The sequence below is a fragment of the Populus trichocarpa genome, chromosome 6, assembly GCF_000002775.5.
Source record: "Populus trichocarpa isolate Nisqually-1 chromosome 6, P.trichocarpa_v4.1, whole genome shotgun sequence".
Taxonomy (NCBI): Eukaryota; Viridiplantae; Streptophyta; class Magnoliopsida; order Malpighiales; family Salicaceae; genus Populus; species Populus trichocarpa.
In genome coordinates this window covers 495,002-513,274 of record NC_037290.2, presented here as the reverse complement: position 1 = coordinate 513,274, position 18,273 = coordinate 495,002, and the positions used below count along the sequence as shown (strand labels likewise).

Genomic DNA, 18,273 nt, shown 5'->3' with positions numbered 1-18,273 from the left:
AGAGCAAACACTTCATTATAGTTAATCTCATACTTTTGACTATAGTCTTTTGCCTACCTCTCCACTTCTCCTTTGACATTTTCTTTTTCTTTGTAGATCCACTTGACACCTAATGACTTCTTTCCTTTTGGTTTAGGAACCAATTTTCATGTGTCATTTTTCGCAATTGATACAATCTCCTCATCCATAACAATTCTTTATTTTTCATCCTTTATTGCTTCTTCAAATACTACAGGATCACATGTAGCAAGGTAATAATTTAGTGTTACATCATCATCAATATAATTAATTACTTCATACAAGTCAGCAAGGCTTCTCATCTTTCTTGGTGGATTAGATGGGCTGCCACTATTGAAATTAAACTCTTAAAAATATCTAAAAGTAAATACACTTTTAAAAATATCTAAAATAAAAGTTACGGTATTCCAAAACGAGACCTTAGTCGCTACAACTCTTAAAAGTAAAATAATTGGAATTGTATTTCAAATAATGTTTCTTGAAAATTTTAATTTTTTTTGTTTAAAATTAATTTTTTTTATATTTTGAATTATTTTAATGTGTTAATATAAAAAAATAAAAAAATATTAATTTAATATATTTTTAAACAAAAACAATACTTTAAACAACCCCTAGACTCTTCCAAACAATTGTATCCGAGAATAACCACTCAGCAAGATACTCTCTTGCCGTCCGGAGAAAAACAAATTTGACAATTGTCCAAATGTTGTTGGCAGTATATAGTAAGTGGGGGGCATGACAGCAAAGCCATGACCTCACTTTAAGGCTACGTTTGGTAATTAACGGGATCGCACCTTAGCATGACTAACAAATAAAATGCAATGCAAAGCTCAAACCCAGACGTCTCTCACAGCCACAAACAAAAGTAGTATTGTTTGCAAACTCATTGAAGCCTACTGCAAAATGAAGAACGCTGAGCTAGTCTTCATTCCAGCACCAATTATAGGTCACTTTGTATCCGCAGTAGAGGTAGCCAAGCTCCTTTTAGAACGTGATGAGAGGCTTTCAATCACCTTCCTCGTCATGAAATCAAGTTTAAGCACCAAGATTGCTCGTAGCTACAATGATTCAGTGATTGCAGCCTGCGGTCGTATCCGGTTCATTCACTTGCCTGAAGTTGAGCTTGATCCAAACCTACCCAGCAGGTTTTTCATTTCTTTGATTGAAGCCCAAAAACCTCATGTCAAAGAAGAAGTCTCTAAGCTTGTGATTGAGTCCGAGTCAAGCCCTGACTCGCCTCGAATTGCTGGGTTTGTTCTTGATATGTTTTCTACATCAATCATAGATGTGGCCAATGAATTTGGTGTTCCCTCTTATATTTTCTTTACATCTGCAGCAGCTTTTCTTGGTACTACGTTCTATATTCAGGCTCTCCATGATGAGCAGAAAGTTGACCCTACCGAGTTCAAGAACTCGGATGTTGAATTGGCCATGCCGTGTTTGGCGAGTCCCTTTCCAGCAAAGGTTTTACCATCTTCGGTACTTGGCAAAGATTTCCTGCCTCTTTTTCTTCGCCTGTTTAGAAGGTTGAGAGAAGCCAAGGGAATTATGGTAAATACATTTTACGAGTTGGAATCTCATGCGATCAACTCATTCTCTGATGGTAATTATCCTCCTGTTTATCCAGTTGGTCCCCTTTTGAACCTCAATGGCCATGAGCATGATGTGGTGTCAGATATTAGAAAAGATATTCACAGGGATATCATGCAATGGCTTGACCATCAGCCTTCATCTTCTGTAGTCTACCTGTGTTTTGGGAGTATGGGAAGTTTCGGTGTGGAGCAAGTGAAAGAGATCGCATGTGGATTGGAGCAAAGTGGACACCGATTCTTATGGTCTCTACGTCAACCTCCACCAAATGGCAAGATGGAAGCTCCGAGTGATTATGTGAATCCTGCAGAAGTCTTGCCTGAAGGGTTCTTAGATCGAACATCCGAGATCGGAAAAATAATAGGATGGGCCCCACAGGTAGATATCTTGGCTCACCCATCTATAGGAGGATTTGTATCGCATTGTGGGTGGAATTCTACACTGGAAAGCATATGGTTTGATGTTCCAATTGCTACATGGCCAATGCATGCTGAGCAGCAATTTAATGCTTTCCTAATGATTGTTGAATTCGGCTTAGCAATAGAAATTCAAATGAATTATAGAAAAGAATTTAATATGGATGCTTGTGAAATTGTTAGTGCCGAGGAAATAGAGAAAGGAATAAGGTGTTTAATGGAGATTGATATTAAGAAAAAGGAGAAGTTGAAGGAAATAAGCGAAAAGAGTAGGAAAGCTTTGATGAAAGATGGATCCTCATACACTTGGTTAGATCGTGTGGTTCAAGATATGATAGACAACATGCCATAAAAAGATAATGGTTCTCATCAAATTAAGAGATGGTCACCCACTCAATAATTAGTCATCAAATCAATAGTTTTGAATTTAGTTTATAAAAGAAGGCATTTACTATACATTTAGATATCTTGGTTTTCAGATTAAGATCACTCTTTTTTTTTTTTTTGTATTTTGTAATATTCAAGTTTTATTTCATGTTATATTAATCTCTTATTTATGTTTTTCATTTCCTTTCCTTTACTTAGTTAACTGATATCATGTTTATGTTCTTATATTGTTTATTTATGTTTTTCTTCTTCATTATGTTTAGCTAAGTTAATTTTGTCAAGGTGAAAAAGGTACACTAATGGTGTAAAAATAAGTATAATATAAACTCAACAGGGACTTTAATGTTTCTAACATGCTTTGTATTAATTTGTTATCTTACTTACTCATAATACCTTGCTTGTTAAATGGTTAATCTAGATTTGTGTTGTACAACCCTTGGTACAACAAATACTTGACACTTTCATAGCCTATTGTATGGTATAACCGACACTTGTGCTATGAAAGGAACTTGATTTGTTGTTAACATAAGTTCTCACCATGAATACCTGACCACATTTACAATTATTTGCATTACTAAAAAATAATAATTAATATAATCATGTTAATAATTTATAATCCGATTGTAATCTTCTTTGTGTGTGGTTTCCAGTTGAGTAATAAAAAAAGTTTATACTATACTTATTTCAAATACTATTAGTGGATCCTCTAACCTTGACAATTATTTCATCCTTGTTTAATTCTTACATCAATATCACATCTCAAAAGTTCTCTTCAACTCCTTATCATTTGTTGTTTATAATTTTATATAGTTCATCTCCTTGTTGTTCGACCCCGGTTTTGCCGGGTTATTTATTACTTCGACACTCTTGCACTTGGGATAAAACATCAATTTTTTGATCGTGTCAAGTTTTTGGCGCCGTTGCCGGGGAGGTAAGTTACTTTAAATTATATATTATATTTTTCTTTTCACTTTTATTGTCTTTCTAATTTTTGTTTCTTCCTTTTCTTTTCTTTTTGCACTTGCATGAGAGTTTGGTCACACATATTAAATGATAGACTTTCTAGGAAATCCTCATCATTTTTAGAAAATATGGCCGAAGAGGATAATCAGTCGCTCCATAATGAGAATAATCGAGTTAGAACACTTAGAGACCACATGAATCCTACAATAACAAGTGCACCATCATGTATAATTTTCTCTCCTGATGCATCTCACTTCAATTTTAAGCCAGACATTATTCACATAACAAACAAAAACACTCTTATGACCTTTGGGTTCTAATTTTGTTCTTTAAGGATCATAAACTTTATTATACGTGCCCGTGCGGCGTTCAATGATGTTTTTCATCGTTGTTTGTTCGATTTGAAAGTCACCACTTAGTATTTGATTGAAGGTTACTAGGAAACCCGGATATACTAGTTTTTGTCAGAGAATCACGGGTAAGAGACTAGTTGTGGCTATGGAAGGTATTAGCACCCCTAGCACACTCTACCTGAGGTAAGCTGCTTCGTGATTTTGATATGTTAAAGAAATTGTAAAGGTTTTGTCTTTTCATCGGATATCAGGAATACATCTTACATATAAACTCATAATCCTTATCCATGAGCAAATCCAAACATTAAATTCTTCTTTTATCTTTTTTAATCAATTTTTGTCCTTTTGGTTTTATAATTAAAAACACATATAAAAAAAGAGTACAAACACCTACACACCACTTTTCACTATTTTTACTCACACACACTTAGAATTACATGTTACAAAATATCAAAAGTTCAAAATAAATCAAACAACAGTAATCTAAATATACACATCAACGTTTGAAAATTACAAAAAAAAGCCTCGGGAACAGTGCTGGAAGGTTTCTGGACACGTGAACAGTGGCGGCGCGTCTTCTCCACGCGTGGCCGCCACTGGCGGCGCGTTGGTTCATGCGCCACCGTGAGGAAAAAGCCGGGAGACAATGGGATGTTGCTAGGTTTAGGGTTTCTTCCTCTTTCTTTTTATTTTAGAAATTTTTCCTCCCCCCTTTGTTTTGTGTAGACATATATTTATAGTAAAATGTTGCTAGGTTTCCAAATTGGTCCCTCAACTTTTTCTTCTTCTTCTTCTTTTTTTTTTGCAAATTTTGATTTTTTTTTTGTATTTTGATTTTTTAAAAAACCAAGCATTATCAACGTCGACTCAAATGAGGAAAATCAATAACTTTGAAAATGACGCGTTAAAAGTCGAACGCATTCAAAAGACTTTTAAAATTTAAATTCTTTTGAGACGGCGTTGAAAATGCTGAAAACGATGCAAATATATCAAGAATGCATGTTTTTGGGGTTTTCATTGTTTTTTGCTATTTTTGTTTTTTTTTTTCTCAAAAATTTATCAAAAAACTAGATAAAAAATTAGGTAGCAACAAACTTTATAAAAAACTACACAACCCCAAACTTTATAAGGAGAAACATTTAATTTTTAGATGATACTCTATTATGATTGTGACATATAGTAAGTAAAGCTTTACCCCATAAATTGTGTGGTAATTTAGCATTAAAAAACATGGCATTGATTATATCCATTAAGGTCCTATTTTTTCTGACAACAAGTCCATTATGTTGTGGTGTATAGGGTGTTGTCATTTGATAAATTATTCTGTTTTCCTCATAAAATGTTGAAAACTCCCTAGAAAAGCATTCCTCCTATCACTTTTTAAGAATTTTAATTTTCCTTTTCTTTTTATTTTCTACCATTTTCTTGAATTCTTTGAATTTTTCAAAAGCTTCATCTTTAGTCCTTAACAAGTGACATATATAAACAAGAATAATCATCAATGAAAGTTATGAAATATTTTTTCCCACCCCTTGTTAACATACCATTTATTTCAAATATATCAAAATAAACTACCCAAGTAATTGAGAATTTCTTTCAACTTTAGAAAAAGGTTTTTTTGTCATCTTTGCTTGAATACATACTTTATATTTGTCATTATTATCATGCTGATATGAAATATAATCATACTTGTCATCACCCAATTTTGGGTGATTCCCCAAAATTCATTTCTTTCCCAAAAAAATAAAAAAAAATAAATAAAAAATAAAAAATAAAATAAAGGCTGGCAATGAGGAGAAAGCCGACCAAGAAAGGCTGCAAAATAGGCGAAAATCAAGCTGTAATTTTCAGAAGAATTTCAAGGCCCAAGTGTACGCTGTTATGCCCAAAAATAGAAAAATACAAATTCAAAGGTCAAATTAAATGATTATTGGACGAATTTGCATAAGAATTAAGTCCAATGACATAATTAAATTTTTAATGGGCCAATTTGATTTAATCATGGGCCAAATTGAATTTTAATTATGTTCAAGAATTAATTTGGGTCCAATTGAAGGATTTAATTAAGTGCAAGGGCTTAATTATACTTTAAGCGGGTCAAATTAATTTGAGGGCTTAATTGGTGAAAAATTAAGTTTGGGAGCTTAATTTGGACTTAATTGAAAAATCAGAATTTTAAGAGACCCAATTTAATTTTTACCAAGTGAATTGATTGAAATTAGGGGCCAAACACAAAACTTGAGGGACCAATTTGGAAGCCCGAAAAAAACTATTTTGCCTATAAATAGCCTTCATTTTCAGCTAAGTAGGGGGGGCAATTTTGACAACATCAGAGAAAAATACAAAAAACCTAACCCTAAACCTATCTTTTTCTCTAGAGCCGCCGCCCCCAGCCGGCTTTGATTTTCTTTCTCAGAAACCGGCCGCTCAACCCATTTTTGCTGGCTGCCTCTCCATCTCCTCCACCAAGAGCAGCGGCAGCAGCACTCAGCAACAAGGCCAACCACCGCGGCCACACCTGGAGAAACCCACACCTGTAGCAGCTCCTTCCACTCCGCTCCAGCTCCAGCTCCAGCAAGCACCACAACAGCAGCAGTGTCTCCTCATCACAGCGGCGCTGTCTCCAGCTCCTCCCCCCAGCGGTGGCAGCAACAACCCACAGCCGGGTCTCTCTCAACCGACCCCCCACTTCCCTCCGGGTCAACGGACAGACCGACTCCATCAACGCCGGCTCTACAAGGTCACACGGCAGCAAGCCACCTCGCCATCTCCCTCAACCTTTCCCCACAGACCAGCAGCTCCATGGTCCAGCGACCGACCACCTGAAGAAGAAGAAACCGGATCTGCAGTGAAGCAAAACAGACCGTTGCTTGCGTTTTTTGTGTGTTTTGCAGGTGACGGTGACTCTCACCGCCGGCGGAGGAAGACAGGGAAGAAGAAGACGTTCCCGATCCACTGATTTTTGGTCTCCATCAACGGCGGCGCGTGAGCCCACGCGCCGCCAGCTGTTCCTGCCTCCAATTCCTGTGCAAAAGGGTTCCTGTGCAATTTCTGGAGTTTTGGGGGACTGATTTGTAAATTTCGGATTATTTAATGTAATTTAGTATAATGTGTATTGTGGATGTAAAAAGGGAGAAAAAGAAAAAAGAAGAAAAATAAAAAAAAAGAAAAAGAAAAAAGAAAACAAAAGAAGAAAAAATATAATAAAAAATGTGTGTTTGTGCTTGTTTTTTTTATTATGTTATAAAAAATAAAAAAAGGGCAAAAAAAAAAAAGAAAACAAAAAGAAAACAAAAAATGCATGTTTGTGTTTATTTCAGGGATCCTTTTATAATGAGACGACAAAAGAATAAAGAAGGATTTAATATTTTGATCGGATCACGGTGTAGAAGTACAAACTTGTACGAAAGTTGTATTTCTAAATTCCGATGAAAAGACAAAATTTTTAAAACTTCTTTAACACATCACATTCACGAAGCAGCTTACCTTAGGTAGGGTGCGTTAGGGGTGCTAACACCTTCCCTAACCACAATCAGTCCCTTACCCGCAAATCTCTGACAAGACCAGTCAACCTGGGTTTCCTAGTAACCCTCAATTAAATACTAGGTGGCGACTCCCAACAAAACCAATTCCAATAACAGAGAGAGAAACCGCCATCGCCAGGAAGTGGACGCCGCGCGCGGGGTTTTTCCGACGTGCGACAATACTTACACATATATTTCAAATATCTATAATTTAGATGTTCTAATCTAGCATGTCAAAGAAAAGAAGTAGATTCAACCATATAAGTAGAAATAACATTGATTTTATTAATACTGAATTTAAACATGTCATCACAAGAATAACCGTTTTTTATAAACATACCACTCTTAGTTACAATAACCTTATCAGATTCTAAAACAATCTCGAACCCTTTCTTGCTCAAAAGACTAGCAAATACAAGGTTTTTTTTTCTAATTTTTGAAAAATGAAACACATTGACTATAGATAATTTTTGCTAATGAAATATTTTAAGTTAAATTGAATAATTGTTATTCAGTCTTATCCTAACAATCATAAATATTAAAATTAATTATGAAAATTAAAGAAATAAATTCAAAAAACAAATTAATCTCACTGGTGACACGATCAAAAGATTTGATGTCTTCTCCCAAGTGTAGGAGTGTCGAAGTAATAAATAACCCGGTAAGACCGAGGTCGAACCACAAGGAGATGAACTATATATAATTATAAAGAAAAGAAAAGATTTGAAGAGAGCTTTGAGATGTGATAATGATGTAAGGATTTAAACAAAGATAAAACAATTGTTAAGATTAGAGGATCCACTAATGGTATTTCAAACAAGTATAGTATAAACTCTTTTTATTACTCAACTGGAAACCACACACAAAGGAGGTTCCAATCGGATTATAAATTGTTAATGACACGACCAAAAGATTGATGTCTTCTTCCAAGTGTAGGAGTGTCGAAGTAATAAATAACCCGGCAAGACCGGGGTCGAACCACAGGGAGGTTAATTATATAAATTACAAATAACAACAACAACAACAACAACAATAAGTTGAAGAGAGCTTGGAGATGTGAGATTGATGTAAGGATTAAACAAGGATAAAACAATTGTCAAGGTTAGAGGATCCATTAATGGTATTTCAAATAAGTATAGTATAAACTCATTTTATTACTCAACTAGAAAACACACACAAAGGAGGTTCCAATCGGATTATAAATTGTTAACATGATTACATTAGTTATCTTATTCGAATAATGCTAATACTTGTAAATGTTGTCAGGCATTCATGATTATAACTTATGTTAACAACAAATCAAGTTCCTTTCATAGCACAGGTGTCGGTTATACCATACGGTTGGGCTATGAAAGTGCCAAGTATTTGTTGTACCAAGGGTTATACAACATAAATCTAGATTAACCATTTAACAAGCAAAGTATTAAAAGTGAACAAGATAACAAATATAAAACATGTTAGTATCAAACATTAAGGTCCATGTTGAGTTTATATTATACTTATTCTTACACCATTAGTGTAACCTTTTCACCTTGACATGATAAACTTAGCTCAACATAATGAAAGAGAGAAACATAAATAAACAAGGAAAGGAAATGAAAAGCATAAGTAAGAGATTAATATAAGCAAAACTTATGCATCACAAAATATAAAGAGAGAGCAAGAGCATGATCTTGATCTGAAAACCAAGATGCCTAAATACATGGCAAATGCCTCCTTTTATAGGCCAAAATTCAGAACTATTGATTTGTTGACTAATTGTTAAGTTGGTGGCCACATCTTGACTTGGTAACAATCTTTATCTTCTTGTCTGCCAAAAACGTCATTGATAACGTCATAATTTGAACAGACTTAAATCATGAAAGTTATAGGAAATTGTCTCAGCTTTCTAGGGCAAAAAAGTTGAGGTCATTTGGACTTCTAGAACTTGAGATATGGGCTCAACACTGAACAGTATCTGGGCTGCAGGACAGATTTGAACTTCTCCGTTGTTGCTACAATTTGGACTTGAAAACGGCCTTTTTAAATCTTGGACTCCCATGAAAATTTTAGGCTTATGTCTTAGCTTTCCATCCATATAAGGCAAACCTAAATCCAAGATCTACAGAAACAGATATGACCCAATGACCGAACAGTGTTCTAGTTTGGACTGAACCAACATCTCTTTTCTAAGTTTGGCCCTCTCTTTGTCCTTTCAATTTTCGTACTTAAACTCATCAATCAATCCTTTAATTTATGTGATAGGCCTGCATTTAAGATGAACATTTACCATAAATTAAAGGTGTCTTATATTATTAGACATGTTATTATAAAACATGCTCTAGTTAAGGAGTTATTAATACTTTAAGTGCAAGATGATGATATAAAACCTTGATAAAAATACACTTTTAAGTACTAATCAACTGGCATATATAAAATATACATATTAGGCTTTAAGTATTAAATGAAATTGATAAAGAAAGTAATTGAAAATGTAACAGATGCTTTAGACCTAATTAATAAATTTATAGGCTTGGAATATAATTGAAAATGAGTAAATATGTTTGGGATTAAACTGAGATTTCTTCAATTAAATTTGATTGAAGTCATGGAAGAACAAAGAAAGCCCTATATTTTATTATAGTCAGATTAGATTATTCAAAAATTGCATAACATGAATTGTTTTTTAACCGGGGGCCACTTATCGAGTGGCAATTGATTTGATAAGGTAAATTAAGAAATAAGAGTGAATAATTATAAAAATATTTTTTTAAAAAAGTAAATGTTAGGTTTTAAATATATGATGACGTGTTAATAAACTAAAGGATAAATTATTAGTGAAGAGAAGAGAGAAAGTAATAGAATAGATATGATAGAAGCGAAAGTAGAACCCATCTTTTGCTTGATTTTGAAGAGCATTAATCAACTTACTGTAAACAAGTATCCATGTATATACTATTTGAAATTAAATTCCTAAGAGATAAGGATTATGATAAGGTTGTAGGTTGATAAGATTGTAGTAGAGTTAAACTCTACTTGCTGTAACTGACTGCAAATTCTCTACAACATATATATACACTGCTTGTAGTTAATTGACTACGCAGTGCTTCACACAAACCCTACAATATCTTATATGGTATCAGAGCAATCTCATTAAGTTTTTTTTTTCTTCTTCTATCATTGCTTTCAATCACAATGAGTGATTCCTTAACCACAAATCTGGTGACTATCAATGTCACAGCACAAGCTCCTCTCAAACTAAACAGTTCCAATTACCTGTCATGGAAACTACAGTTTCAAACACTTTTTGTTGGCTATGATTTACACGGGTACATAGATGGTACCAAGCCATGTCCATCAGAACACCTTACCACCAGCAACAACAACATCACAACCGAACAATTGAATCCAGAATATATCACCTGGATACATCAAGATCAGCTTATCCTCAATGCTATCATTGGATCCATTACACCTACAATCATCCCATTTATTGCTAGAGCAAAATCTTCTCGTGAAGCATGAAGCATTCTTGCTGCCACATATGCTACTCCATCCAGAGGACGAATCAAACAAGTGAAATTGCAACTCAGATTGCTAACCAAAGGCACTCTCAGTATAACAAATTTTCTACAATCTGTCAAAGCCAAAGCTAATGAACTTGCAGTATTAGGTGCGCCAATTGACAATGAAGACCTGACAGATAAAATTCTTGACGAACTTGGTGATGAGTACCGAGAACTGGTAAGGGTTGTGCAAGCCAGGGAGAATGCCATAAGCTTTGATGAGCTTCATGAAAAGCTCTTGATGTTTGAAGCCTCTCTGCATGCAACTCCCAAAGCTGTTAACTTTTTCCCACCAACAGCCTTACAAGCCATTCGCAACCAGCGCTCTCCCTTTCCCAATGTCAATCGCAGTCTGCCTAATCACTCAAGTTATGGTGGAAACTGGCGTTCATATGGCAACTAGCACTCACGCCACACAGGTCCAAATCAGTTTCATTATGCTCTACCCATACATAACAGCAGTCGACCGACACCAAGGCCATACCTTGGTTATTGCCAAATCTGTGGCATTCAAGGTCATACAGCAAAAAAGTGCCTTTCCTTCCGACTTGCTCCTCTCAACAATCCAAATCCAACCACCACTTCGTGGCCACCACAAGCCAACATGGCAACCTGTACCCCTTCAGTTTCTTCTCCGTGGATGATGGACAGTGGGGCATCCCACCATATTACATCTGATCTTCAAAACCTTGCTCACCATCTACCATATACAGGCACTGATGATGTTTTGATAGGGGATGGTAAAGGTTTAAAAATTACGCACCTGGGGTCCAATCAACTTTCCTCCTCCACTCACTCATTTCATTTAAATAACATCCTTTGTGTTCCTGACATTAAACGCAATTTAATTTCCATATATCAATTCTGTGTTGATAATAATGTCTCAATTGAGTTCTTACCATGGTGTTTTCTTATGAAGGATCTATTGACGGGGGAAATTCGCGCAAAGGGCAAAACCAATGAAGGTGTGTACGAATGGTCATGTGTTGTCGCTCCTCATGCTTTTCCAAGTGTCAAACTCGCTCCAATAAATTGGCATTTTAGATTAGGCCATCCTGCATTTTCTATTTTAAATACCATTTTTTCAAAGCATCATTTAAATTCACATTTAATTTCTAAAGATTTTGTTTGCAATGCATGTCAATGTAATAAAAGTCACAAATTACCGTTTTCTATCTCCAGCTTAGTGTCTCATAATCCTCTTGAATTAATATTTTCTGATGTATGGACCTCTCCTCTATATTCTCTCGATGCATTTAAATATTATGTTATTTTTGTGGATCACTTCACTAAATACATATGGTTTTATCCACTACGAAAAAAATCTGAGGTCAAACCAATATTCATCCGTTTCAAAGCTCTTGTGGAAAATTATTTCAAGACAAAAATTATGACTATATACTCTGACAATGGGGGTGAATACATTGCGTTTAAAGAATTCTTTGCTACACATGGCATCTCTCATTTAACAACAACCTCGCACACTCCTAAACATAATGGTTTTGCTGAGCGTCGTCATAGACATATTGTGGAAACTGGTCTCACGCTTTTAACTCATGCATCATTACCACTTTCTTTTTGGTCATATGCCTTTGCCACCGCAGTTTATCTAATTAATCGCATGCCCACTCCAACGTTAAATACTCATTCACCTTATGATGTTATTTTTCAACGCTCACCACATTATGAAAAACTTAGAGTTTTTGGTTGCTTATGTTATCCTTGGATTCGTCCTTACAATGCATATAAGTTAGAACCCCGGTCCAAACCATGCATTTTCCTCGGTTATTCTTTGTCGCAAAGTGTATATTTGTGCTATGAACCCACCTCCTCCAAAATTATGGTGTCTAGGCATGTAACATTTCTAAGCATATTTTTCCTTATAATTCTTTACATACTACAGACACTACATTGAAATCCACTGCCATAGACATATGGATTCCACCGAAAATCTCAGTTCAAACGACACCTCATGCGCCTTCTACACACTCTTCATCGGCTGCGCCTGATATCTGCACTATCAATGCCACATTTCCTCCGCCAATTATCATTCCACCAACACCAATACCTGCAACCCAATCAACCACATCCTCCCTGCCTACCGTGTCCACTGTCATTCCTCAACCCCAAACTTCCACCCAAACACTGCCTATCTCCTCACAAACTAATACTTTATCCAGTCATTCTATGTCTACCCGATCCAAAAACAACATTCGTAAACCAATCCAAAAACTCACATTCACCACCCAACTCACCCATGACATCACAGAACCAACCACCCTTGCCTAAGCCACTCGTGACCCCAAGTGGTGCTCTGTCATGGTTGAGGAATATAGTGCTTTGATCAGTAATGGAACTTGAACTTTAGTCCCTCCTGCTTGTGCTTTTAATGTGGTTGGTTGTAAATGGATTTTCAGGCTCAAAAGACACAATGATAGAACCGTGGCTCGCTACAAAGCCAAACTCGTGGCGAAAGGATTTAATCAACGTCCTGGCCTTGACTACCACGAGACTTTTAGCCCTGTGGTAAAACCAACAACAATTCGCCTTGTTCTGAGCATTGCTGTCAGCAATGGTTGGCAGTTTCACCAACTAGACATCAACAACGCCTTCCTTCAAGACACCCTTACTGAAGATGTTTACATGGCCCAACCTCCAGGTTTTTCTGATCCAGACAAAGCTGACTTTGTCTGCAAGCTTCAAAAGGCTATCTATGGGCTAAAGCAGGCGCCTCGTGCATGGTATGAAGAGTTAAAGGGGTTTCTGACTGCCTCTGGTTTTTCCAACTCCCTCGCAGATACTTCACTCTTCATCTACAAGCACAGCTCATGTCTTATTTATATGTTGGTGTATGTTGACGACATCATAGTTACAGGAAATCATGCTCACAATGTTAACCAGTTCATCAAAAGTCTAGCAGCTCGCTTCTCGTTAAAAGACTTGGGTTCGCTCACTCATTTCTTAGGCATTGAGGTTCAGACTCATTCTACAAGTGGTTTGCTCCTTTCTAAAAAAAGATATATTATGGACCTCCTACAACGCAACAATATGGCTCTTGCAAAACCTACTTCTACACCTCTGCCTCCTGGCTGCACCTTGACATTGCACATGGGTGTTCCGATGGATGACCCGACCACCTATCATGCCACACTTGAAAGTCTTCAGTATCTATCTCTCACTCGGCCAGACATCTGTTTCGCTGTCAACAAACTTTCATAATTCATGCATAAGCCAACAGACATTCATTGGCAGATGGTGAAACGTGTCTTACGCTATCTGCAGGGCACTGTACAAGAATGTCTGCTACTACATCGTCATTCACCACCTTCACTCCATGCCTTCTCTGATGCAGACTGGGGGGGGGGGAACAAGGATGACTTATCTTCCACCAATGCCTACATAATTTATCTTGGTCGAAATCCCATCTCCTGGTCGTCCAAAAAGCAACACACAACCGCCCGCTCTTCCACTGAAGCAGAATACCGAGCGGTAGCTGACACAACAGCAGAAATCAGCTGGATTTGCTCTCTCCTAACAGAGCTATATTTTCCAGTAAATAATGCTCCAGTAATCTATTATGACAACATTGATGCCACCCAGCTGAGCTCAAATCTTGTGTTCCACTCAAGGATGAAACATGTTGCTATTGATTTTCACTTCATTCGTCAGAGAGTACAATTGGGTACCCTAAGAGTGTCTCATGTGTCTTCACAAGATCAATTAGTTGATGCGCTGACAAAATCCTTACCTCGCTCACTGTTCTGGCTGCTCAAAGACAAGATTGGACTCATCAATCCCCGTCCATCTTGAGGGGGCATGTAAGCAAGTATCCATGTATATACTATTTGAATTTAAATTCCTAAGAGATAAGGATTAGGATAAGGTTGTAGGTTGATAAGATTGTAGTAGAGTTAAACTCTACTTGCTGTAACTGACTGCAAATTCTCTGCAACATATATATATACATTGCTTGTAGTTAATTGACTACGCAATGCTTCACACAAACCCTACAATATCTTATACTTACCGTATGCTAGGGCTTCAATCTTTCATATGCTGAACTTATAGATTATGGACGAGTTGATATTTTATAATTAATTAGGGCTATTTCCCGGGCCATTATTCCTAGCTTGTAGAATGACTTGATGATCATCTCTGTTAGGCATATAAATTGTGGTGTTGTTGAAATACAATTACTTTCTAACAAGTTTCGTACATTGCAAGAAGCCGAGGGCTCAACCTGGTGCCACTATCTGGTGTGTGTATGTTGGGGCTCGGAGGTCTTCTTTCCTTTTACTAGCCTTCTTCCCATTGATTTTATATCCTCTCAAGAGTCAAGACATGTGATCTTGCCTTAATTCCTTTTTTTAAAAAAAATAATATAAATCATATTTTCAAACCTTACCTAACAATTTAAATTATTGGGTTAAAATGATTCCTTGACATGGTATCAAAACCTTAATAATCAAGCAGTCATGAGTTCGAATCTCACTATCCAAATTTATTTGATAAAAATTAAACACAAGGTAGCATGGGCCTGTGCAAATTTCAAGTATATAAATTATATCTTGGAACCTCACCTAACAATTTGAGCTATTGGATTGAATTGGTTCTTTGACACTTTTCATGCTTATAAAATATATTAATCTCTTCTATCGATTTAATTTATTTCCAAAACTTATCTTCTTTTAACAACACTAAAAGAATTGACAGGAGAACATCATTTTTTTCATATGAACTTTGTATTCCTATTGATATGAATAGTGCGATCATGTCTTTTTTATTAATTTTATTATTTAATAATTAATTGATTTTAAATTGGCTTTTCTATTTTGTTTTGGTTTGTTTTCTATAAGGTTATCACAATCTCAAATAAACATCTTAGTATTTGATTGATGGTCGATTTATAAACATTTATTTTTATTATCATATAATAAAATAAATAATAATTTAAAGAACAAAGCTATTAAATTGTGAAGTCTAGAGCAATTTAATATGTCGTTGTTTTAATATTAAAAAAAATATCATCTTAAAAAAAAATTTAAAATCAATTCACATTTTTAAATGTTGTACAGTTAGTTTCTAGAGAATCATGTTGAAATATCTTTAATATAATTTAATTTAAAATATTAACTAAACAAAGAAAAAAATATCAAGTGATTTTTAGATTAAAAGATTTTTTAATATCAAAGATTTGGAGATATTTTTAGCTTAACTTCTTTTTTATATTCAAAAGATTTTTGTCTGATACATGACGTATCGCGTCTAATAAACTAGTATTATTAATGGAATTGTTTCTTGACCTTGTCATGTGCCTCAATTTTTTATACTTGTTTAATCTTTGAGCGTTAAAATCAGTTATAAGATACTCTCTTTCCGTAGAAAAAAAAAGGTTTGACTATCGTCCATGACAGCAAAGCCATGACCTCACTCTAAGATATGTTTACTATTTTGCTATATTTAATTTTTTATATTTAAAATTAATTTTTTATATTTTTATATGTATAGGTTGATATTAAAAATATTGTTAATAAAATTAAAAATATTTTTTTAATCTATTTTTAAAAAAATATTATTTTTTTTTAACTAATAAAATGCAATGCAAAGCTCTAACTCAGACGTCTCTCACTGTCAAGATATCAAAGGCCTACTTCAGCCAAATGTAAAAAAAAATAGAGAATAACATGGTTAGAAGGTTGTTAATATTGTTAAACAGTTAAGAAAATCTGTTACTGTTGGTTAGATTACATAAACAATCTTCTAATCATGGTTGATATAAAAGAAATATAATAGTGTTAGTAAACAGTGAATAAAAAAAGAATACAGAAGCCTTTCTTCTTCCTCTGCACTGCAAAATTTCTCTTTGCTTCTATTCATCTCTATTCTCTGTTTTTCTTCATTTCTCTGTTCATCGTGAAAATCTTGCTGGCTTATCATGGTATCAGAACTTAGGATTCTTGATCTTGTGATCTTCTGCTTCTACATTCTCTGTTTCTGTTTCTAGCATTATTATCTCCTTATCCAAACAATTCTTTCATCATAATCCATCTGTCTATTATATATTTGATATATTCTCAAACTGAAAAATACATCAGCCAATGAATTTGGTGTTCCCTCTTATATTTTCTTTACATCTGCAGCAGCTTTTCTTGGTACTACGTTCTATATTCAGGCTCTCCATGATGAGCAGAAAGTTGACCCTACTGAGTTCAAGAACTCGGATGTTGAATTGGTCATGCCGTGTTTGGCGAGTCCCTTTCCAGCAAAGGTTTTACCATCTTTGGTACTTGGCAAAGATTTGCTGCCTCTTTTTCTTCGCTTGTTTAGAAGGTTCAGAGAAGCCAAGGGAATTATGGTAAATACATTTTACGAGCTGGAATCTCATGCGATCAACTCTTTCTCTGATGGTAATTATCCTCCTGTTTATCCAGTTGGTCCCATTTTGAACCTCAATGGCCATGAACATGATGTGGTGTCAGATAGAAAAGATACTCACAGGGATATCATGCAATGGCTTGACCATCAGCCTTCATCTTCTGTAGTCTACCTGTGTTTTGGGAGTATGGGAAGTTTCGGTGTGGAGCAAGTGAAAGAGATCGCATGTGGATTGGAGCAAAGTGGACACCGATTCTTATGGTCTCTACGTCAACCTCCACCAAATGGCAAGATGGAAGCTCCGAGTGATTATGTGAATTCTGCAGAAGTCTTGCCTGAAGGGTTCTTGGATCGAACATCCGAGATCGGAAAAATAATAGGATGGGCCCCACAGGTGGATATCTTGGCTCACCCATCTATAGGAGGATTTGTATCGCATTGTGGGTGGAATTCTATGCTGGAAAGCATCTGGTTTGATGTTCCAATTGCTACATGGCCATTGTATGCTGAGCAGCAATTTAATGCTTTCCTAATGATTGTTGAATTCGGCTTAGCAATAGAAATTCAAGTGAATTATAGAATGGATGATTGTGAAATTGTTAGGGCTGAGGAAATAGAGAAAAGAATAAGGGGTTTAATGGAGTTTGATATCAAGAAAAGGGAGAAGTTGAAGGAAATAAGCGAAAATAGTAGGAAGGCTTTGATGAAAGATGGATCCTCGTACACTTGGTTAGGTCGTCTGATTCAAGATATGATAGACAACATGGCATGAGTGAAATGTACTTGCTTTTCACATTATCTAATAAACAACATTTGTTGATCTAGTTTGGTCGCCTGTTTCTTTATTAGCATACGCGAGTTTATATATATATAAAATATGAGAGATTTATTAATGCCATTAAAAATATAGCTTAACAGAGAACAGAGTACTAAAAAAATTTAAAGGAGTAAGAAAATTTACTTATAAAACTAAACCCATAACATAATCAAGCATAATGGACCTTGAACAAGAAAAAAAAACTATAATCAGACACCCAAATCATCATTTTTAAGAACTCATTGCTTGGCCAAATGATCTGTTACATGATTATTCTTTCCATGA

At 35.4% G+C, this 18,273-nt stretch overlaps 1 protein-coding gene across 3 annotated transcripts; it reads left to right on the top strand.

Moving 5' to 3' along the window:
- The first annotated feature begins 823 nt into the window (after nucleotides 1-823).
- LOC18099735 (anthocyanidin 3-O-glucosyltransferase 6) lies at nucleotides 824-17,995 on the top strand. 3 transcript variants are annotated; one of them, XM_052454220.1, is made up of 2 exons: nucleotides 824-1,544; nucleotides 17,127-17,995. In XM_052454220.1, exons 1-2 carry the CDS (start codon nucleotides 835-837, stop codon nucleotides 17,941-17,943), a joined length of 1,527 nt encoding a protein of 508 aa, XP_052310180.1. In that variant the 5' UTR covers nucleotides 824-834; the 3' UTR covers nucleotides 17,944-17,995. The 3 variants fall into 3 exon arrangements, with proteins under 3 accessions (XP_052310180.1, XP_052310181.1, XP_002308769.3); XM_052454221.1 differs by having other exon boundaries at nucleotides 824-1,662; nucleotides 17,245-17,995; XM_002308733.4 differs by having other exon boundaries at nucleotides 828-1,986; nucleotides 17,566-17,995.
- Nucleotides 17,996-18,273: the final 278 nt, after the last annotated feature.